The 23,789-nt window shown below is 41.1% G+C and overlaps 1 protein-coding gene across 6 annotated transcripts in view; it reads left to right on the top strand.

The window, feature by feature from the left end:
- The window catches only part of XIAP (X-linked inhibitor of apoptosis), a 40,138-nt gene that overhangs the window by 10,794 nt on the left and 5,555 nt on the right, over positions 1 to 23,789 (top strand). For all 6 annotated transcript variants that reach the window (XM_059732833.1, XM_059732831.1, XM_059732832.1 and 3 more), the window contains 5 exons: positions 12,368 to 13,272; positions 17,415 to 17,514; positions 20,549 to 20,627; positions 21,505 to 21,538; positions 22,918 to 23,115. In XM_059732833.1, coding sequence (XP_059588816.1) covers positions 12,399 to 13,272; positions 17,415 to 17,514; positions 20,549 to 20,627; positions 21,505 to 21,538; positions 22,918 to 23,115 — 1,285 coding nt within the window. In that variant the 5' untranslated portion in view covers positions 12,368 to 12,398. The remainder of the gene's footprint in view (positions 1 to 12,367; positions 13,273 to 17,414; positions 17,515 to 20,548; positions 20,628 to 21,504; positions 21,539 to 22,917; positions 23,116 to 23,789) is intronic.

Here is a 23,789-nt window from a genome sequence, read left to right as displayed (position 1 = left end):
GCCGGCCAGAAATTCTGGTTAGTAAAGTGTGCTAGTTAGTAAAATGCCAGATAACAGGGATTTTACTTTATCTGACATGTCAAAATTAAAAAAAAAACACTATTTAGAAAACTGCTTATAATTACTGTTTACTTTGCCCAAAACATTGTCTAATAAAAACCCTGGTAATGTTTTCTCTTAATAGAGAATATTTGGATATCTGAACGGAGATATTAAAATCTCCTTTCACTTATGTTACTACTTCTAACTTCACAATCTCCTGTGCCCCTGTTCTTGTTTTTGGCACAAGGCAGTCTATTGTAATGATTTCTAGCCATGGTGGCACAGGCTGCCACATATTAGCACTAAGTGGTCAAACACCTACACACGATTCACAAGATTAAACCCAGAGTTTTCTTATAGGAATCTACAGCACCAGAAACATTCAAACCTGTTGTGGTCTTTCTGAGTTCCTTGTAAAAGAGAGAATTACTCAATTACTCTTCCATGGTCAAAAAATGAGTGAAAGCAAAACCTTGGCATTTTCTGAGGGTTGCCCTGAGTTTAGCTGGGCATGTCTTGAATCTAAAATACTGAAAACCACTGGGCTCTCATAGTAAATGTGTCTAAATAGTTCCATTATTTTTTTTCTTTGGGTAGACACTTCTCCTAACAATTTAATACATCATAATCTTAACAATAGGCACTTTCCTTGAGGAAAAAATAACCCAGTGAAAGCTAGATCTTTATGATGGTTTTCTTTATTGTCCATGGCAGCTAGTCTGCAGATCACAACAGGCCTCTTCCTTGCCGTTCCAAATAAAAGTTTGATGAGGGTGCATGATGATCTACAAGAAATCTTGACATAGGATTGACAGTGATCCATTGATTCAGAAAGTTTGGGAAGTAATATCAAAGACTAAAAATATCTGCTTGTCAAGGTGAGAGGATAAAAAGCCCTTGTGACTAGATCCAAATGCTAGGAGCCTGGAGGATTTAAAATTCTGTGACCTGAAATGGGTGAATAGTTGTACCCTTTAAGCCAAGCCAGAAAATTAAGCAGGGCCTCTGGAAAAGTCAGATAAACAAAGCTGAGCTGAGCTTTCCTGGAGAAATAAATGTTAGAAAAAAGTCCGCATTTGACTCAGCACCTGCTCTAGTGTGTCTCAGTATTTTGTCGCGCTGTGTACCCGCTTTGTAAAAATAAAACAAGCACTCCAACCGCAGCACAGCTTTCAAAATTGCCTCTGGTCTTTGAAAATAAAGGCTTTCATACTTTGAAACATTGACTTTTTAGCAAGCATGTTATTAAAACATTTTTCCTTAAGCATTTCAACTGTTAGTAACTGCTTTCCTGCTTGATAGTTGCAGCTGCACGGCTGCAAAGTGAACTTCAGCAAAGTGACACGAGAACTGTTCGTGTCAACGGGTACAGTATGTTCTGCACCGTACTCATATTTCAAGATCAAGTGCATATTAAGCTACAGCATTGTTCTTGCACTTAAATGTGAGTTGTGAGAGCATGAGGATGTACTTCTCCCTCTGATGCAAAGGATGCATTTGTTTTATTTAGGCTTGTTACATGGAAAAGGGAAAGTCTGCATTAAAAACAAGTCTGTGCTTATCCCTATCTGTCCTGAACATGTGATTATTTACTGTCCTTAATCCTCATAAAAAGTACCTGAAAGGAAAAGTAGGCACTTGTCATAGAATTGTTGCATCTCAGAGTCGCATTGGGAATGTGGTGGCGTTATATGAAATCGTGCCTGTTACGACTTGTCAGTTAAATCAGAATTGGTTTCATTTACAAATCACAGTTTGCAGGTCTTCCATTTGGATGATTTTCTCATTTATTTCTAATGTTTTTTCATATTAATCTTTGTTTTTTCTGACAATTGTAAAGAACGAAATGTTTTCGAACATTGACTGCAATTTGGTATCTCTTTCTTTTTTTTTACTTCAAAGTGGAAGTTTCCTTTTGCCTAATTCTTTCATATATTTAAAAGCAGGATTAATGTTTCTTAAACTCCAGGAAATAAGTTCTGCTAAAAACAAGTTTTGTTTAGTTCATGTATTATTAGATATTTTGCATTGGAAAACTTTATGCAGTATAGATGTGCTGATTTAAAGTTCTGGTTCATCAAAACTTAATTGTTGAGTTTTGTCAGATTTTTTTTTGTATATTTATAAAATAGGCCTGGCTATCCTGTACACACAAAATTGACTCTCTGAATTCAGGCTAGCTAACTGGCTTGCATGGTGAAGTATTATGCCACAGCTGTTAGGTGGGAGCTTGTCTTTTTCCTTTAATATATGCATCTCAGCAATTAATTTTTTAATTGACCTTGTGCTTCCATAGGACAAGGTATTAAAACTCAACTAACAGAAAAGTAGTACAGAATGACTTATTTTCTATAAAACCTTTTTATAGAAATTTACTTTTATGCAGCAGTGCAATTTTAATTTCCCTTTTACATTTTTTAAAGGTAATTTGAATACCATTGTGTTATGGAACAATGAGTTTGAGCATAAGCCTCAAAGCAAATGTTCTGCATAAGTAGGAAGTCACTTGAATGCCACGTGTTTGAAATGGAAAGATGTGTGTTAAGTTATGAGTATTGTCTTCTCTCAGGCAAAAAGGTATTCAGAAAGAGAGAGCAGTATTATTGAAGAGAGTGTCACAATGGAGGCTCTTTGAAATTTAAATGGAGTATGTGAAGGACTAACTGATGTTTGTGATGTATTTGTAATGTCTCTGCTGTTGTGATTAGAATGTTTTACTATGTAGGTGGCAAGTCCCCTGCCCCATAGAGATGAAGGCTATTTCCTTCATTCCTTTGAAATATTTAACAAGAAAGAGGTGATGTGTCAGGCAGCTAATGTAATTAAAACAATTGCCATGTGTTAAGAAATCTACCTACGTTGGTTGAAGGTTTAGCAATAATTAGCACTCAAAAACTGTCATGTTGCTCTATGCTTTTATGCATTATTTTGGCAATATAAGGTATTAATGAGGTTTAAGATGGTACATTTCCAGGAAAAAGCTAGATGTTGCAAAAAATATTTTCAATAGTGCCTTGTGCATAAACATGGAATCAGTCTGACAAGACGCTACTGATTTGAAATGTTTGGGTTGACATGCCAAGTTCTCAGGAGCATAATGTACTGCTTGAAGATTCCTCTGTATCTGTTGCAAGGGGCTGTTTAATCATAATATTCTGGCTAAAAATCTAAATAAATGCATGAATTAGAGCTTGCCTACCTTGCTTGAGGAGGAAAATATATTTAAATTATAGTATTTTCCCCCTTGGCTACTAAGCTGGAAAGTATCATTTGACTACTACGAATTGTATTGGGAATTGTTTGAAATGGCTACTATTTTATTGTCTTGTTTTGTTTTTTTCTCCCTGTGGTATGTAAAGTGATTCTTCTGTATATGCAGGGTTGAAGACATTCCTCTATCACATCCCTTCAAATAGAGAGAAGTAGGAATTTGAGACAGAAAGGTCAGCTGTTTTTTTTTTGCCAGGCATTGAAGTAGCAGTTGTAAGTGATGTTCATTTGCATTAGACTAGATCTACTGTGCGTTACTTCAATGCCTGTGCATTAACTTTGTCCACCATGCTAATGTGCCATGGGTTTAGTCTAATGTGCTCAAAGCGTCTCATGTAGACGTGCCCAGTGTAAACTAGTGCATTGATGTTAGCGAAACTTCAGTCTTGGTAAATATGAATGTATTTATCTCACTGTGTTCAGTATTGCTCAGCACAACGTGGAGAGGACAATGCTGAGAATGAAAACACGCAGCTGATGACAACCGCAGTGTTAAAGGGTTTTGTGGTCTGATGTTTATGAACCAATATTAGCTGCATGAGATGTTTGTATTTCAGAACATGTGAATGAATTATGGGGGTTGTAGCCTTGGATTACTGTGCATTTAGGATATTTTTGGAGAAATATTTTTTTTTTTTTGTCAACAAATAGTTTTTTCCCTGTTTTAAAATGTAAGGTGTGTGTGTAGTGAACTCCTAGTGGTTGTATGACACTTTTACTGTAGCAGAACAGGATGCTTTACCAAAAAGCTGTGCATTTAAGTTGACTTGCATATTTAAATTATTTTCACATAAAACGATTGAAAGGTCATTTGCATTAAAATATCACTTTGAAAGGTTTAATTATGCTTAAGCTATTTTAAAATGGCACTACAAAGACCAATGGTTAAGTTCTGATTAAAAAAGCTATTAGACTTATTTGTTTAATGCATGTTTCTATTCTTTCTGTTTTTGGCGATTAAAACATCCCCATGTATTAGCAGTCCCCACCGTGTGTATTTGGCTAGTGTGAGAATAGGAAAGTGAGAGACTAGAGTCCAAATGTAAATGAAAGTAAAAGCCAGCTACTTGTGACCCTTAGATTGAGTCACTGTTCCAGGCCTGCTGGGTTCTGTCCTCTTTACACCAGGTGAAGAATTTGTGCAGAACATGTTAATTGGTATCTATATTTCCATACTTTGAACCTTTTCATGAACTTGAGTGGCAGGTTGAGTTAGCAGGGGAGTGCCTGGAAACTGTCCATTGGTGGAGAGAGGGGCCAACAGAGGGATTTTGGGTGAACTGTTTTGTGATGTTTGGCAGGCATTTAAGGCTGGTGAAGAAACAGGAATAATTGGGAGTGGGACAGAAAGGCAGAGCTCAGGTGTGGGAGTGAAGAGGAAGTAAAAATGTATGCAGTTTAGTGGTTCACCATGACTTTGAAAAAGATGGCAGTGAGGAGGACTGTGCTTAATAGGTAGAACCGTATGTCTCATGTAGTAATCCTATCCCTGTGGTAGGTTCTTGTGTTTTATAGTTAAGTACTTTACCTGGCAGGGGAAACACCCTGTATCTGGGTTTATGAAGGCAGTTTTCCTTAAGCATTCCTGGGGAAAACTTCTTCTGGCATGCCTTAGTACCTGCTGAGGTGTTGGTGCTTAATGCCTGTTTTGTGGAAATAGGAGGTTCCTCCCTAACTCGATCCTGCAGCCATATGTTAAGTCTTTCTGGTCCATGTCCGGGTTTGCCACCAAGTATGCAGGGGGGGCCCCCCCGCGCTCCTGTGGGATACAAACCGTGCCCGGCAGGTCAAGGTATGTAGAAAAAACATTTAAAGCTGTGTCTATGGCCGAATTGCTGATTCTCCAAATCAGCATCGAATCTTCAGATTCAGTTTTAGCCAAATCGAATTGGAACAGCGATACGAATCAAATCGCTGCCCCTGATTTGGGCCGAAACCCAATCGGGTACGGCCCATTTCACACACCCCTAGTAAGTATGCAATGAGCAGGTTAAGCAAATGGAGTTGGAAAACGGTTCTGTTTACAAGCTGTAGTCAGAGGCACAAGATAATTTGAGTATATCCCTCCAGTCTTAAATCCTAGCTTTAATCACCAGTGATTTTATAAGTGCTTTATTGACCTCTAAGCTTGATACTATGGATCTGTTATATCTTACTCTTTATTTGCCTACCTCTTCAAAGAGCTAAATCAGCTGAATTGCGTATCTGACCTAGATAACTATTTTGACTTTTGAAGGGCAAAGCCTCCCAAGTAATTAAGCACAAGATGTTTGGAATCTATTACCTACTTTGAAAAGAAAACCCTCTTTTACATACTCAGAAGTGCAAAGCTCATGACTGCCTTTTTTCAGTATTTCCTGAATTTTGAAGTACCTTAGGACCCTTACTAAGAAGAGCCCAATACAAGCGTAAGGCAATACTGTCATATTACTGCTACTACAAATCATTTGTGTAATACATTAATTTCACTCAAATATTTCAACTGTAATGCAAAAAATATATATCCAAAAGCCATCTCAATAGAAAACTAGTGAAATCTATCGTGAGCATAAGGCAATCAGGACTTGTAGTAGAGAGATCTTTTATTAGACCAACAAGATTTTTGCAAAAAAAATTCTTTAGTTGTAAGCTTTTAAGTTTAATGAACTGCTGAAAGTCTCACAGTAAATTGGTCCACTTCTGGGTGTGCTGCCCTGCGTGCGGGGGACTCCCCTGTGCTCCTGTGAGGCACTCCATCCACTCCACCATCTCGGCATCCACAAGCTTCCTGGTACCTTGTGGTATGTGGAAAAAACATTTAAAGCTCTATCTTTGTCCAAATTACCAAATCTTTCTGAATCTCTCCGAATCAGTTTGGAGGGTTCTGATTCGAATCGGGAGACCCTTTAATTGATCCGGATTCAGAGATTTGACCACTGAATCAGGCCGAATCAAATTGGCAACCAAAGCTTTGCACAGCTTTGCAATACTTACCTTTTGTCTCTTTGATAACACAGGTGCAATATTCTTTATTTCATAAACCTTTTTTTAAAGGTTCTTCCCACATTTCTTGGGTGTTGAATGCAGTATTGTTTAACAAAGTGCAGTAATTTTATAACCTGGGTTGGCCTTTGAAAATAACGTATGAATATTAATGCAGACTGGAGAGAGAAGAAAAAAAAAAAAGCATCGCCCCCAAGACAGGAAACTTTGCAGCCAGATAAAGGCAAACCTTTATTAGATAGCTTTTGAGTTAGTTTTTAAAAGTTTTTGCATCTTGGTCTCGAGAGTGAAAGCTTCTGCTTCAGTGCATGGAGTCAGGCATAAAAGTTTTTGCTTTCTAGATGAAGCATTGAACCAGTATCTTTGATGCCAATAACTGCTGACAGTATGGAGAATATTTTGTAGAAGTTTGAGTACAGGAAGTATTGACTGCATACAATATTTGCCATCTTTTTGCCTTTTGTTCTATAAGGCACATGACAGGAAAATACTGCTTGATGATTTTAAACCGTAGGGAAAAACTTCTGCTTTTTTTTTTCCTTCACAGTTTATCCTTTGTGTCCAGGGCTAGTACATACCAATTTATTGTGAGACTTTCAGCAGTTCATGAAACTTAAAATAAATAAATAAATAAATAAATCCTCTCCAATAATGTAATGCTTAATTTGTGTATTTAAAGACTTGCAGTTCAGAATTGCTACTCAGTGTGGGGCTGCATGTATGACTGTAGTCCTCTGTAGTGAGAGATCTGAGGATGGCTCAAATTTTGCTCTTAATATTGAGTTTCATACTGAGATCCTTCAGTATCCTTTTGAAGTCAATGGGCGTAGAGGGTTGTCAGCTGCTGGCAGAAAGGTCCTTTAGCTCTGGAATCTGATGACTGGATGCTTCCTGTAATGGTAGGATGTGGTTAGTGTGATTTTTGTGTATTGTCATATTGTTAGGTATACAGAGAGACATTTATTTATAAGCTTTTCATATGTGAAAAATTAATGCAAATGTGCCATTATAACCTGCCTAACATCTGACTCCCCAAGTAACCTCTCTACTATTTACCAGCTATATTCATTCCTCACCACGTGTCTTTCACCCACTGACTTCCTCAGTTTACATTTTCACTGCCCATCTTTCTCCTATGTGTAATGGCCTCTGGCTTCTTTTCTGTTCCATCCAGGAAGAGCACACCCCAACTGCAGATGCTTCCTCAGCCTGATGAAGGGTATTGCAAAGAAGAAAGCTTGCAAAGGATTTTTCCAACTATTTGAGTTGGTCTAATAAAAAATATTGGATTTACCCAAAGAACCTTGTCTGCCTACGTCCTCAGACCAACATAGCTACAACCTATATGCCACTTTTAGTTTGTCACTGAAGCACATTTTTGTTCTTGCATGTTTCCGTGGCCACTGTCAACAGAACAGTGGTTCATAGGGTGCTAGAAATACTCCAGTACATTCCTGAAGAAAAGCCAGGAATTACAGCTCACTTTCTAGCTTTGGTGACCCTAGTTATGCAGACAGGGCCATGCTTAGCTGCTGTCCTCTGGGAAGCTCCTCAGTTCATTTCTATGAGGGTGTTCATAGTAATAATGTTAAGCATGTCTATAAATGTGTCCAGGGTGAGAACCTTTTATAGCAAAATTCTGTTCATTAAAAGATAACTAGAGTTTAGCTTGTGGAAAAATAAAGTGGACTTGCTTTTTTTTCATTAAAAACATTCCCAGCAAAGACCAGTAGTTCATGAGGATAGTTACTGATAGGGGATCAGAAGTTTTAAGTGACTTGCTTCTTAAGTCTTAAGGGTTATTGCAGTAGGCAGGCTCTTGTGCTGTTTTCTCTGGCCTAGAAGGGGTCATTATTACTGTCTGTGTACACCTGATATGGATATGGAAATGCTCAGAAATGGCTTATTGGGGGATATAAACTGTTTCTTTACGTCCCCAAAAGATTTCTTTTTTTCCCCTGGAGAGCATGGTGTAGGAATGATGGGGCTGGGGGAGGGAAGTCTTGCCTTTAAAGTTGTCTTTGTCTCTCTTGAATGTTGCAGTCCCTTTCACAAAAAGGGTTTGAGAACCACTGACCTAGAACAGCTTAAAGTCTTCACTGAAATCTATATTAACATAGCTGTAGGAGAAGTGAAAAAAGTTCATGCTTTGGTGAGGACACCTCTAAGATGCTGTTCCCCCCAGTTCATCTAATGCAGTGGTTCTCGCCCTATTTGCCGGAGCGGTCCACACTTGTAGCTGTCAGTGTGTTCTGTGGTCTGCGCACGCTCAACTTACTTCCTGTGTATCCATTTAAAAAATGTTTTGCATTTGTTATCTGACAGTAATACAATACAAATCAATGTTCTGTAATACCTCTCACTTCTACACTGTCAAATATCTTTACTTTTTTTTTTTTTTTTTTAACAGGATGTCATATGGGCTGCAGCAGTGTGCTGTGGGTTGGGAACCACTGGTCTAATGGAACCCATATTTGTTTCTTCTAGTCGTGTCTTACTGTCCTAAAATGACACATGCAGTGTTACCAAATCTTGCAATTTTAATCATGGGTTTTGTAATGCTTAGTGCTATTAAATCTCTGATTGCTATAGCCATGTATATATGAGCATCTCTGCTTTAAAAAAATTTTTTTTTTAGTGTGTAACCTTTTAGTTTCATCGTGATAATGGAGATAGAGGATTGAAAATAAATCCTGCAGGCTCAAAACCCAGAAGGCAATTAAAAAAAAAAAAAAAAGCAAGCATTTATCATGACTAGTCTGACTCTTGTTTTACTGCTTGGGTTGACGACACTGCTTTTAATTATACTATGTATAAATTTGCATATACACACTCAGTACATCAATAGTTGATTACAAACTTAAATATTTTAGACTTCTCTACAATATTTGTAGCTACATAATACCATGTAAAGCATAACGGTGGCAACTTTAAAAAAATATCCTGTGCACAAAATTATATTTTATAACAAACTTTCTTCTATTGTTCCACAAACCATGAGTTTGAAACTATTACTAATCGAGACCGTGATGCATAATGAGTACATTTCCACTAGGAAAAAACCTTACGCAAATGTGTTTTCTCCAGTTGGTGATCCCGAGAGTCCAAGCTAGTTAACTGATGAATTAAAAAGTGTGGCCATAAGGCTTGAGTAAACAGCAGCACTTTACTAATGTAGCAGTATCGAGACTGTGATCTGAATACATGAAAATCTTAGGATAGCTAGGAAGCCAAATGTATGTGTAAACATTTTCCTAATGTATTTTGTTTTGTATAGTTGAATTTTATGCTTTAAACCATGTGCACTTTTTTTCTTTTACAAAATTTGTAAAAAATTGGTGCACTTGTCAAAACACATGATTAAATAAATCAGGAAAGTAAATGTAAGAGCTCATCATCTAGGGGCTGAGGTCAGGATACCTTTTGCTATGAGTCTGTTTAGTCTGGTCCTTGGGACTAGAGTTGCCTTCTCATAGTTGTTAAAGCACCGAGTTTGCTTATCCTTCAGTGAATAATATAAAGTCTCTGTTTGCTCAGACATTTACCAAGGTCCTGAAAATTTTGGGGTATATTTTCATAGTTGAAAAAACAAAACAACCCTAGGGTTTGAACTTAACTTTAACATTTGCAAATAGATGTATGGCATGGGGAAATGTGTAGTAGGCACTTAATAGTTAGAAAAGAGAGTTAATGCTGCTTGTGTGAAAACGATACAGTAGGCCAGTGGTGCCTGACCTTTTTGGCCTGTGGGCCAGATGAGCGGTCCCAGATCTGGCTGTGGACCCCATCTGGTGTATAGTGCTGGCCCAGCCAGAGGCCAATTTCAGGTATGTGGGAAGGTCCTGCCTTCAGGACATAATGTGGCTGGACCATTTCCATGTGGCTGCATTGGGCCTTGCTTGATTCACATGAATACCAGCTCCACAGGGCTTGGAAATTTGGTGGTGGAGTGGTGGCGGCAGTAGTAATTGCCACCACTTTCCCACTGCCAGTTTCCTAGACCTGTGGGGAGACCTGCAGGCCACAGGTGGCCCATGGGCTGGGAGTTAAGCACGCCTGCATTAAGCTAATTTTGAGTAAGGGGTCCTTCCAAACTGGAACACATACATAAAAGTCTGGGATAGGCTACATCTGCTGTACAATCAATGGGTGCATCTACATGTGCCATTAAAGCGATGCGATAAACTCCGGTGCAGTTTGTGCCATAGTTTATCACAGCGCCTTAATGGCACTTGTAGATGCTCAAACTGCTGTGGCCCAGCGCGCACATGCAAGTGCTGTGCAGTTTGAATCAGGGTGGGTCAGCCTTTGGCTGACAGGTGTCCTAGGGGTCAGCCCCAGGCTCCAGTAGGCATCATCTGACAGCAGAGGGGCTGGCTGGGGCACGAGAGCGCCCCAGCTTGCCGAGTTCTGTGGCTAGGTGGCAGACAGGAGTCTGCCCCCCTGCTACCTGGGCTGACCAGGCACAATGGTTAGATGGCACATTTATACATGGTTAGGTTACAGGTGCACTGATACATCGGTCCAATATTGGATCGGCACTGATATAAAGAAAATTGATTGCATAGGAAATCGGCCTGATGTAGCCAATAACTTGGCTGATAAATGCTCGTGCACGCATGCAGGTGGCAAGGAGCACAGCCCGGCAGCTTGGAGAGCTGCGTGCAGCTGGTAAATCTGTTGTGGTGGAAGGGGAGTGGGGAGGGAAGGAGTGTGGGGGGTCAAATCAAGGCCCCCTGTGGTGAGGGAGGGAGTGGGGCTTGAGCTGGGAAGAGGGCTGGGGCAGACGCTGCCCTGCCTTGCGCGGGATAGAGCCTTGGCTCATGCAGGGAGGGGGGAGTGGCTCCTGCAGCTGTGTGCACCCTGGGAGGGCACGTGAGGGTTGTGCCCCCAGATCTCTGCAGCAGGGGGGTGGGGCTGCACTGAGCTTTTCCCAGCGCATGGTGGGGGGTGGGCTACACTTAGGGCAAGTGGTGGCGGTGGCATGGGGGGACGGGTTGCGGGGGGCTATGGTGAAATTTGGGGTGGCTGCAGCCTACTCCCAGCACTGCTGTTGCCCAGCCCAGCCCCTGCAGGGAATAGCCCAGCAGGGCACCTACTGGCAGCTTCAGCTAGCCCTGTCCTGCCCCATGTGGATCCAGGGGCATGCCCACCCCCACCCTGTGCGCTTCTGGGGTGTGCACAGCAGCAGGAGCTGCCCCCCCTGTTCCCTGCCCCGTCCAGCCCCAGCTGGGCAGCACCTGCCCCAATCCAAGTCCTACTCCCTCCCTCATCATGGGGGGGCCTTGCTTTGCCCCCCATGCTCCTTCCCTCCCCCTTCCCCTTCCACCACAACAGACTTACCAGCTGCACACAGCTGTATTGGATATTGGATTGGTATTGGCTGATATGCTTCCTTAAAAATCGGCTACTAGTACTGGTCCCCAAAATCTCTATCAGTGCACCCCTAGTTTAGGTGATGTTCTTTTCACTGCCATAATATAGTACTGTCCCCAACAGTACTGTCTTACATTGGCAAAAAATAGTTTGCTGCAGTCTAATAGTGTCGCATGTAGAGGCTGTGATGCTTTACACTGCAGCAAATTAGTCTACTGCTCAGTTAAGCACGTGTGTAGATGCGCCCAGTGTTAACGTAACAAGACTTGAGGCTTTTTTTTAAATGTTGGCTCATACTGCTTTGGCTCTCACCTTCCATTCCTGTTACATTTTGTAATCAGCCTTGATCTCCTAAGGTTTGCCAAGGGAACGTTCATCTTGGGCTACAAACTTCTAATACTTTGTAGCCTCCTGTTGACCCTTTGCTGCTGTTCAGGTTACAATTGATGATAACAGTAATATGTTACTAGAAAACTTCTTGCTAAAGAATATTCATTGTTTTTCCTCCCTATTATTTCTACTAGAATGTTACTGTTTTTTAAAACATTGCTTAAAAAAGGGTAAAATTAAAAACAGAATTGTAGACTTAATTGAAGGAATTCATATTTTCATCCCACTGGTTTTCGAATATGTGCATAATTGCTGTGTCGGGAGTATGATACATCTGTGTAACGTTAAAATATCTGCTTTTGTTTAGGAAGTCTGAGAGCACCTTCCTTCTGCCAGACATGACACACACAGGTCCAGAAAACTCAGAAGCTTGTGCCACTCTAGACACCGACCATGACCAAGAGTTGGCTCAAGAGTGCCACAGACTGAAAACTTTTGTCAGCTTTCCAAGTGGCTGTCCGGTCTCTGCATCAACACTAGCACGTGCTGGTTTCTTTTACACGGGAGAGGGAGACAAAGTGAAGTGTTTCAGTTGTCAGGCAACTGTTGAAGGATGGGAGCATGGAGACTCGGCAGTAGGGAGACACAAAAATATTTCCTCAGACTGCAACTTTCTTACTGGATTTAACTGTTTGAAAAATGATATGCATCCTATCCTCCAAAACTGCCAGCTCAGAATTGAAAATTGTTCTGGAAATTCAAGCCTTCAACACGCTTTTGACAGTTCATCTGACCTAAGAGCAGATTATCTTCTGAGAACAGGGCAGGTTGTGGACATGTCAGATGCCTTGTACCCTAGAAACCCTGCTATGTGCAGTGAAGAAGCTAGGTTAAGGTCTTTTCACAACTGGCCAAACTACGTACCATTAACACCAAAGGAATTAGCCAGTGCTGGGATGTATTATTCAGGTATTGATGATCAAGTGGAATGCTTTTGTTGTGGTGGAAAATTGAAAAATTGGGAACCTTGTGATCGAGCTTTGTCAGAGCACAAGAGGCATTTTCCCCGGTGCTTCTTTGTCTTGGGCCACGATGTTGGAAACATCCCAAGTGAATCTAATTGTGCCGAGGTCAGCAGGGATAGTTTATATGATGCAGAGCATCCAAGGAATCCCTCTATGGCAGAATACGATGTGCGACTCAGGACATTTTTGAATTGGCGATACCCAGTTAACAAGGAGCAACTTGCCAAAGCTGGATTCTATAGCATAGGTAAGCCAGACCTCGAGCTTATTTGCGATGCACGATTTCATCAGAATCTCCATTAATCTAATGGAGAACGGCTTGCCAGAACTAATGTTTTGCTTGAGACTTAAAGTAAATGAACAAATCTAATCTTTTAGTTTACATTTCTATGTTATTAAATGATTCAATATGCTTGCCAAGTTTATAAAATACGAATCATCATCTTCGATAATAATAACATTTGAATCTTAATTAGAAATTCCTTCCTAGCAATAGTATGTTAAAGAAAGGGAGGGTTTTAGAATGAAGGATTCTTTATTTTGTAAGCCCTTCTTAAGATGTATAGCTACTCAAGTTTCCATCTTGAAAAATACCTTGAGAGACCATTATATTGTTTCGCGTTACAAAGAATGAAACACTGTCTTACAGGTATCATTTGTTGGCTTAAAGGGAAGGACAGTATGTTTCTGGTTCACATGCAGGATTTGAAATCAGGCAGTCTGTGCTCCGCTCTTCTGTTTTCACTCCTTTGTGTGTTTTCATAGTGGCAGCACTGAGCAGCCCCAGTCGGATCAGAAGCCCACTGTGCTACAGGATTTACAAATATCCTTCTGAGTACTGGGTCTTCAGGCCCCAGAGCCTTCAGTCTCACACATGCAGGGTGCATCTTTTTGTGAATCATTTTTTCTACCTATAAAATGGGAATAAATTAACCGATGGGCTTAATTTGATATTTTGAAAGCACTTTGACATTTATATCAGAAACATAGCATGCAAGTGCCAAATAATACTTACTATTGATTTACAAAGAAAAAGTGATTTTCCAGGATAATTTCTAGGTGTCACCTTCACTAGCTGTTCTTTTCATGGTTCTTAAAGATTTTCCGTTCCATGTTTTCTTCCTCTCTCTCCCTGGCCCCCAAGTAAAAAGTATGATCCTGTCTAGCATGTCTGACATACAAACATGTTACCACCAGCTATGCAGACTTCAATATTACCTGTATTATCTCAGGATTCTCAATAAAGTTTAGCTCCTCCAAAGCAAAGTGAGATCTGCAGAAAATGGGTAGCTTATCAGGCCATCTGGTTGTTGAGTAATTCCAGGAGGACCATGTAGTTCCTGTAGGCTGAGAAGGGTTTAGTTTCTGTGGAAGAAATCTATCCATGTCATGTCATTGCAATTAACTTAATATATTAGCAGTTTCTAATTGCATCTTTATAATATCCAGTGCAGTAGAGCTGTGACAATTTAATAATCTCTCATGTCACCGCTGTTTAGAACTAAAGAAGGAAAGGAAGAAAATTATTCTGGACTAGTGAAAATGATGACCAAAAAGGTCTCTTTGAACAAGCATTCTATTATTTCCACTCATTTTAAGGGGATACTGAGATGTGATACAGAATACAGAGAAGACAAAGGAAATAACGTCAAATCCTTTTCCCCTAAAATTTTGTGATGCTGTTTTTATGCCTTATTAGTTGAGCACTGAAAGAATTTTGTAATAGGTTTATTAATAGTATTTCTGAAATATGTAACTGCCAGATAACATTGGATGAGGAAGCATTTCTGTGTAACTTTGGGTTTGTAGGGTTTTTTTAGTGTAAGTCAGGGATAGGCAACCCCCCCCACCCCAGCACACATGCCAATTAGTGGCACATGGAGATATTTTCCTTGGCATGCTAGGTGGTGTGCGAAGAAATTGTTTTAAAAAGTTTTATATTAAGTTGCTACTCTGGGCTCTCTGGAGTAGCCACAGGTCCCAGTGCCGCAGCAGGCACTGGGGGACAGAGGCAGGGGCGGTCTGCTGCTGTGCCCCCCAGCCTGGCCCAGTCCCGGGAGAGGACCGGAGGGTGGGTGAAGCTGTGGCCCATACAGGTGCTGCGAGGACCGCTGTGCTGGAGGCTCCTGGCTAGCTCAGCCCCAAGCGCTGCCCAAGGTGGCTTTTCCTGGGGCCCAGGCTCCTGCAACAGGGGTGAGTCCACCCTACTCTCACTATGCCTGGCATGCAGGGAGGTGGAGCTGGGAGCTCCCCGAGCTCTGTGTCCTGCCCCAGCTAGGCAGCATCCCCTTGTAGGCAGGACAGTTGCGGCCCATCCCTGTGGAGCTGCGCGGGCCGAGCCAGGCCCTGTTTTGGGTGCCACTGGGCGCCCCAGCCCACTCACCTGCTGTGGCCTGAGTCTGCGGAGCCCTGGGGCACCCCTGCTTCCCACCTGGGCCCTGCCCTGCTCTGGATTCTGCCTTCCCAAGAGCCCAGCCAGGCTGGTCTGCCCACGGCACCTCCCCCTGTGCCTGCTTTTCCCCATGCCACCCAGACCCTGCTCTGAGCACCTGGCCCCAGCGCTTGGTGCCCCAGTGCTGCCCCCACCTGTGTGGGACGGGCATCAGTCTGCCCAAGCCCTGGCTGTGCCCCCACTTCCAGCCCTGGGCTCAGGCTCTCCCCACTCCGGGACCATCGGGGAGGCCTGAGAGCCCTGGCCCTGGTGGCTGCTGCTGGGGTGTCACTGTCTTCCTTTGCTGAACGTTGCCTTGGACCAACCGGCCTGAGCTGCAGTCAGTTGTGGTGTGAGAGGTGGGCAGGAAGGGCACACCCTCTTTCTCCCCTTCCTTTTTTTCCTCTCTTCTCTTTCTTTTGCTTTCCTGTTTTTCTTCTCTTCTCTCTCTCTTTTCCCCTCCTTTGTTTTCTTTTTCTTTCTCTCTTCTTTTTCTCTTCTTTCTTCTCTCTTTTTCTTTCCTTTTTTCATTTTCTTTCTTTATTTCTTACTCTTTTTTGTCTCCTCTCATTTTTCTTTCTTTCTCTTCTTTTTCTCTTTTCTCTCTCTCTCTTTCTCTCTCCACTTTTTGTCGTCTTTCTCTTTTTTTTCCTCTCATCACAACATGCTTAACAAAAAAAAGAATACATAGGAATAAAGGTATTATATGAAGTTTTATTTCTCGTCACCAGGTTTAGCATTTTTAGAAAACCCAGTATTTACTGTAAAAAAAACAAAACAAAAAAACAAACCAAACAAACCCCCCATTTTTTATTATTACCTATATTAATATGCAGTGCAATGTACCCCCCCCCATCCCAGTTTTGTTTTTCTGGCATGCGGGGACTCTAGCACCTTACAAGGTAGACATTGTGGTTTTTCAGCACTCCGGCCAAAAACGTTTCCAACCCCTAGTGTAAGTATTTTTTTTTCTGGACGTATGCCTTACTACATTTCATACTACTGTACTTACCTGACTCCAAGACCACTTTGAATTTAAGATGATGCCCTAATAATTAGACTCCAGATATGGAAAATAAATAGATTTGTTATATCTTTCCATATCTACAAGGTAATTATTGGAGTGTTGTCTTAAATGTGTTCCTCTCCTGCTGTGGGAAAGGGAGTGGCAGGGGGGCAGGTGGTGAGGAACTCGAGTGGTCTGATCTCTGCTCCTTGCCTCACTGCTACCTGTATGCCCCAACACCCCCCTGCCCTCCACAGTGCTTGCTTCCGCTGCTGTCTGCATGCCCCAGTGCCTCCCCCTCCCACAGTGTGCTGCTACCACTGCCTGTGTGCCCTAGCAGCTGCTGCTCTGCCACTTCCCTCCCTCTTCTGCCCGCCCCCCCCATGCCTGCAACCCCTGGCACATGTCCTCCCCCAGCCTCTGTCCCTCACCACCTCTGGCTCCTTCTCCCTCCTTCCACGCTTTATCTTCCATCTCCAGCACTGCTCCAGCCCTGTCCCTGGCAGAGGCATGGAGAACATGGTTGCTCTGACCTCTGCCTGGCCTCTGGGGTCAGAGCCTGGGTTGGAGGTGCTGCTACCAGGCTGGGCTTGGCCAGAGCAACCCTGTGCTCCATGCCGCAGGCCAGACTCCTGCCTGAGCCATAGTAAGCGATGGGGGCAGGTGTAGCTGTGACTGACCCTGACTGGAGTTGGAGCTGAAGCAAATGCCTTGCACTTGGATCCAAGACCCTAGTTGAACAGAAATGTTGAATGAGGGCAAAAACCTCAACTTGTATTTGAGTAAATGCAGTATCTGCAGAATCTTTTTTTCTTCTTAAATGCTCACTACTTATTTGACACAATTTTGCTTCTTTTTTTCTGTAATAGAAGCTTTTTACTGAAGACTTATTGATCAGTTCAGGGCCAGTTTATTTTACAAGCATACATCTCTCATTCACATGTTTCCTTAGGTAATGAAGATAGTGTCAAATGCTTTCATTGTGGTGAGGGACTGCAGGAGTGGAAGGAGGATGAAGATCCTTGGGAGCAACATGCTAAATGGTTTCCAGGGTAAGGTACTTTTTACTGTTTTGCTGCATGCACTTGACTCCTGTTTGCAGCGTAGGCTACATACACATCAAGGGAGAGTGTATCAACTAGAACCACAAACACTCAATTTGACTAAATTTCCATGGGTTGATATGCCTTTGTCCTATCCTCCTTCAGCATCTGCCCTAGTTTGTCATGGGGGGCAAGTGCACTTCTTGGCACTAGCACTCTCCCTTCCTAGCTTTGTTTTCTTCTCTGCCTTAGGAAGCAAGGCCTTCAAGGAACATTTCACTGGGAGGCTTGCACCCTCACTCTCCCTGCAATACACTTCTGTAAAGCTGTCTGTGATGTCTACCTGCACTAGACACATCTTGGTTATTATGTAAGAAATGAATGAGCCACCGCTTGGAAGCCCAAAGGGGGGATGGAAACTGCTCTGCATGTAGCACAGTTACCTTGGGCATTTTTACATGTGCTCTTGGAGTGGGGGGGGGGGTCACTTTAATTAGAGCAGCTTTCAGAGCTAATTAAAGTTCCCAGACCATCTTGTGTATCAGCGTCCCTGTGCTTCAAAATGGCAGTGGGGGCACTTTATCTAAAGTTAGTCGGATGAAGCGCCCCTCTTGCCATTTCGGAGACGCTGGTGCACAAGACGCAGAGGCTGGCTGGAGCGTGGTAAATGCAGGGTGTCATAGCCACCTCCCAGGTCGTGTACAGGCACCCATTGTACTTGTTTTTCAAAAATGAATTGCGGTTTTGGATGTCTTCAGTTTTGGTTAACGAACACTTTACCTCAAAGGGGGATACTAGTACATTTTGTTTCCTTTCTGGATCTCCAGCTCCTTTGAAGTGTCTCAAGTTGGGCACTTTAAAATTGTTTGCCAGTTAGTCCAAAAAAGATAGAATTTAATCCTCTTTCCAGATTTTTCTGAGCAAGTACCTGGGTATAGCTTCTTCCTGCTGACTAATACAAGTCATTCGGGTCTTACTGAACCTGTCTTTGGCTTTCAGAGTTCACCCGTGTGTGTTTCCAGGAGGATGAGCATCCTGCCTGTGCAGGATGGGGGATGCCCAAGAATATTTCTGCTTAAATGTTGGTCCAGAGCAGCATCAACAAAAAGCAAAACTAGAATAGTCCAGTGTGCAAGCTGCTTTTGCAGCAAGATGTAAGGAGGCCTTGAGAAATCTCATATGCTAAACATCAGTCGTATGAAGAACACAGCCGGCTGTCCCAGGCAGGACTCCAGGGGAAGTGCATGTGCTGCCAGGATTGTTCACACACAACACAATGCTGTGGCTTTCATCTTGCCAAGGAAGAGGTGACTTCAAGGGGACTGGATCATTTTTAAAGAAGGGTCAAGATCTTGTATAGGCTTGGTCTTGCTGTTTGTTTGAGAGGTCACTTAGGACTTGATTTAAATCTGTGGCAACCTTGGTAACAAGCAGAAAGCTATAAGTAAGCAATGACCTGCCCTCCGGGCTCTGAAGCCACTCAGGTTTTTCTTTAAAGTGGGCTTAGAGCTCCAGGAAGTTTGACAAGTTTGGGCAAATAGAAGGAACTTCTGCAATCCTTGAAATGACAGTGTTATGCCTATGCCTACAAATGTTTCTAGTAATCAGATGGTATTCTGGGGAGACAGTTGCAATGTGGGAGTTTATTTGGCCTTTTCAGTGTTTGTTTCTTAAATATTATTCTTTGGTCCTGGATCTAGAATGGAATCTGAGGAGTCAGCTCAGCCTGAACTTTTCTACTTGGAAATATCTTGTTATGATTTTGCTCCTTGTTTTTTGGCCATGAAATAATATTGCAGTATTCCCCTCCCATTTCTGGCTCAGAATAGGCAGATTGACCACTGGATTGTTCACCTTCTTTGTCTAGACTGGGACAAGGTGCCCCTGGCCTGCAGAACTAATAAAAATACCAAACAGAAAAAACTCATCTGGTAACGAGCAACCTGTTGAGGCAGAACCCATTTTGCAGGAAGGTTCCCTGGTTCATTAAGCATATGGCATGAACATTGAAAGTGCTGAGAGAGGTTTTTTACCAAGAGGAAATGCCTCTTGATAAAGATAATCACAAGCAATATGTGCTCTTGCTGATATATTATATCCACTGTAAGATGCTAGGATTTGGAATCCAGTCTCATGCTTTTGTGTCAGTTCACTCCTTCTAACAGTCCACTCTATTAGAAAGTTAGCTGTCTAATGGGATGAGACTGTTGCTGGAGAGTGTAAAAACAAACCAGCAGACTTGAACAGTCTTCACTGTTAACATTCTCCAAATGCTACAAGTTAATGTTTAGACACCACTTGTGAGGGTGGTGGGAGGTACAGCTGGTGTTTGTTGGTCTCTTCATTCTTCATCTGTTCTTCGTTGTCTTTTTATGCCAGACCAGACCCTTTCATTTCAAAGTTAGCATGGTCTTGCACAAAGATTTTCTTTACATACCAAGTTCATTGCTACCATTTCAAGGTCTCAACATTGTACGGCATTCCTCCTGAACTCTTTAAAAAAAGAGACAGCTAAAAAATCAGGACCCAGAAAATGATTATAAAGACCACTTAGTATTCTGTCTCTGTCTTCCAGTAGGGATGAACTATACCCAGAGGCTTGAGCTGGTTTTGAAGGTATTTAAAAACAAACAAACAAACAAACAAACAAAAAAAACAACCAAAAAAAGGTAAGGAATATTATTATCTGACCAAGTCATTACTTACTGCCTGGTTAAAAGAATAGAATCTTCATTTAATTCTTCACAACTTGTATAATAAATCAATTGCTTCCTGTTGTGACTGAAAAATATTTTTGGTTTCTGGACCTAAGACTGTCAAAAATGCATTGCTGAAGAGCGTAACTTCTTTTTGCTTGCTATGTTTTTTAAAAATGTTTAAATGATACTATTGGCGATTCAGTTCTTTGAGAAAGGACTCCAAGAGCAGAAGCACTGCTTGCACCAGAATTATACAAAACCTTTTGAAATTTGTATGCATTCAGCTATTTTTCTGCTTGCGTAAGGTTTTTTATTTTTGTAACTAAAATTCTGTTTGAAAATAGATGCAAATATCTGCTGGAAGAGAAGGGGCAAGAATTTGTAAATAAAGTTCACTTAACACGTACACAGAGGGATTCCACAGTAAGTTGTCTCTCTTCACCAGCTACTTTTTTTTTTTTAGTGATTTTGATGGAGAAATAAATTTAAAAATGTTAACTGCAGAGCAGAGTATATTTTTAAAATCTTTGTGAAGTTGCTTTTTATCATGTGAATACAGAATGTACTCATCTTGCTGGGGTGATCTGACCCTAGCTGACTCCCTGCCCTTTGGGCAGGGGGCCTGGACCCAGTGATCTTGCGAGGTCCCTTCTAATGATCTAGATTTCTAATGTCTATGAAATCTAGTGACTGAAAGCAATTTTCACATACATTTTGGGTTGCTTATGAAAGTTAAGTGATTCAGTTGTATTTCAGTTGCGTAACAGAATATTTAGTCTGGGAGTGCTAAGTCCCTGAGGGCCTGTCTGTGTTGAAATCTTGACAGTATGGTTAGACTGGGGTGCACAGATAGTATCGTCCTTTATCATGTATAGGATTGCACTCTCCAATTAAATAATATATTGCATTAAAAAAAAAATTAGCTGTTTTACAGCTGGGATTTGATAGTTTGAAATGGGCTTTGCTGATATTTAAGTGTAACCTAAAACTTTTGTTTCCTGTCAATATTGGGAACTGTGAAAATTGTCTTTGAACAGACTGAATATTACTTTAGCAATGCCTTGATTGTGGGGTAAAGATCAGGTACATATGGTTTACTGTGAGGTAGAGATGGAATTGTTTGCAAAGTCATGTGAAGGATGAATAATGACAGCACTGATCCCTGCTGAATCTGAAATGAATCGTAGGTCCGCAGCCCTGTTTAGCATGATGAACAAACCACTGCCCTTTTCGTGTATTTAACCTTCCTTGAAATTCCTTTCTTGAAATTCTCTCATCTGTGTTTATCTTTCTCTTTTAGATAGAAGCTGCTGAAAAGACATCACTTACGGAAGGTATCGTTTTTTCTAAATAAAAGCATATGTTCTTTTATGCATTCTTCAGTGGTTTTATTGTTGTGGCTCAAATATATGGTGCGAGTAAAAGATAGTCTTGCTACTATTTTGTTTTCAAACAATTCAGTAATAGAGACTGCGCATGGTGACTGATCAGAGAACCTTACTGTTTTAAAAAAAAAAAAGCAGCAAAGGGAGCGGGGGAGGAGGAAAAGTGAGCAAATTCTTACTTCCCTGAGGAAGGAAGCTGGTATTGGGCTATTGGCTAAATACAGAAAAATAATAGAAGAGCAAACAGTAATCTAATGCATAACTCTATTCTGCAAACTTCCGTAGCCAGTAGGCACACCATAGTTAATGCTAATACAATAGGAGGAATACTGAAATTAATTTCATTGGGTTTCTTCCCAAATTCAAATTTTGGCGTATTTTAGAAGTGGGGGGAGGGGTGAGCTGGCTTGAATAAGAGTCTAATAGCCTCATTCCTGTATTAGATGTTCTAGCCCTGTTTCTTATAAAACAACAAAAAGTTGAGAAAATAGTAGAAAGACTATTTTACAGCTGTTCAGGGACCTACGCAATGAGGAAAGCTTTCTGTCACTGATAATCATCTTATGACACTTTAAACTTAAAATTACTTTAGAAGTTCAGGCTTCCAAAGTACATTCACATTTGAGAGAGAGCTTGGCTCTGTAAGCAGCCTCATCAAGGAAAGAGGAGTTGGATGACTCCTAAATTTATTCAGAACAAGGGGAAATAGCAGCTGCGCTGCTAGTATAGCTATACAGAAGTTTCCATTGAGGGAGAGGAGAGAAAAATAATGGCTGAAAATAATTTCCTGAAATCATTTGTTTATGAAGATCGAGGCCTGAAGCAGATAGCATTACAGTATTCTTGGTTGTACTGCATTTTGGTTTTCAGTTTTTAAATAATCAGGATGTTACTTGGGCTGCATATAGGTGGTTTTTATATAATCTAAAATGAAAGAAAATAAATTCACTATTAATTTGTGCTTAGGGATTTATGAAGAGTCATGCAATAATTTGGCTTTAAGTGTAGAAATACATTGTTTGAAGCAACCGTTTTCTTGGAAAAGATGCAACAGAAAGGTTAATTAACTTGTGATCTCAGGGGTTAATCTAGGACTGTAATATCAGTCAGAAGGGCTGAAGGAAGAGTTAATAGTAAAGCAGATCTCTGAGGCCTCCTTGTTTCATGTTTTGTCTTCCACAAGGTTAGCTGGATGGTTACTAGTCAGAGTTTGAATGTACTAATTTTTGGGTAACTGTTTTAACTGAAAAGGACTCTCCAGTGAATACTGCCAAGTACTGCCAATTTGCCCTTGGTTAAATTGTTTTCTCCTTCAACTTTCATTGCAGATGAATTTTTACAGAGTCATTTGGTACAGAATGCAATGCGTATGGGCTTCAATTTGTCTGAGATTAAGAACATTATAGAGAAGAAACTGCAGACATCTGGAGAAAACTATACCTCTGTTGAGGTTTTGGTCGCAGACTTAATAAATGCTCAGAAAGCAAACGCACAAGAAGGATCCAGTGAGAACCCACTGATTAAAGGTGAACATTTTAAAAGGCAAAACATTTATGAAGACTGCTTAGTATTGTATGAAAAAAAAATCCTATTGGTGCATTACTGTTGCCACCTTTAACTTCTGTCTTGCTTTCCAGAAAGAACAGGCATATAATATATGTAATTTTGAGAGAATTTAATAAAGTAGTGATGTATGCAGATCACTTAAAACCAAGTATTTTTTAAATATTCTCTCAGACAGTTACTCGCAAGCATGTTCTGCTTTATACTACAAAACAGGCACACAACTCTGACTCTGCGATAACTTAGAGAGGTTTTATAATCTGCAGTTCTGAGTTTTCAGAGGCATTGTCTATTTGAAATCTAACCACTTCCAAAAATTTTGTTTAAAAGTATTTTCAACTTTTACCCCCAGATCCTGAGTTGCCCTGCCAACTTTTGTGGTCTTGTGTTTTCCCCTGTCTCGTCCCAGCCCCCCAAAAATATTACCTTTCTGTGGCTAAATAATTCTCTCTTAGTAAACGGTGTAATGACTATTTACAGAAGAAGCCATGGAATAAACTGTGCCAGGAAACGGACTACACAGAGTACTGTCAAATGTCCATTGAAAACACACAATGAAATAAAAAGAAACTTTTGTTTCCTCTGATCTTTCCATTATAAAGCTTTTTTTTAATAGATTATATAGAATCATAGAAAA

Source organism: Alligator mississippiensis, chromosome 8, assembly GCF_030867095.1.
Source record: "Alligator mississippiensis isolate rAllMis1 chromosome 8, rAllMis1, whole genome shotgun sequence".
Lineage (NCBI taxonomy): Eukaryota > Metazoa > Chordata > Crocodylia > Alligatoridae > Alligator > Alligator mississippiensis.
This window is presented reverse-complemented; position numbering and strand designations above follow the sequence as displayed.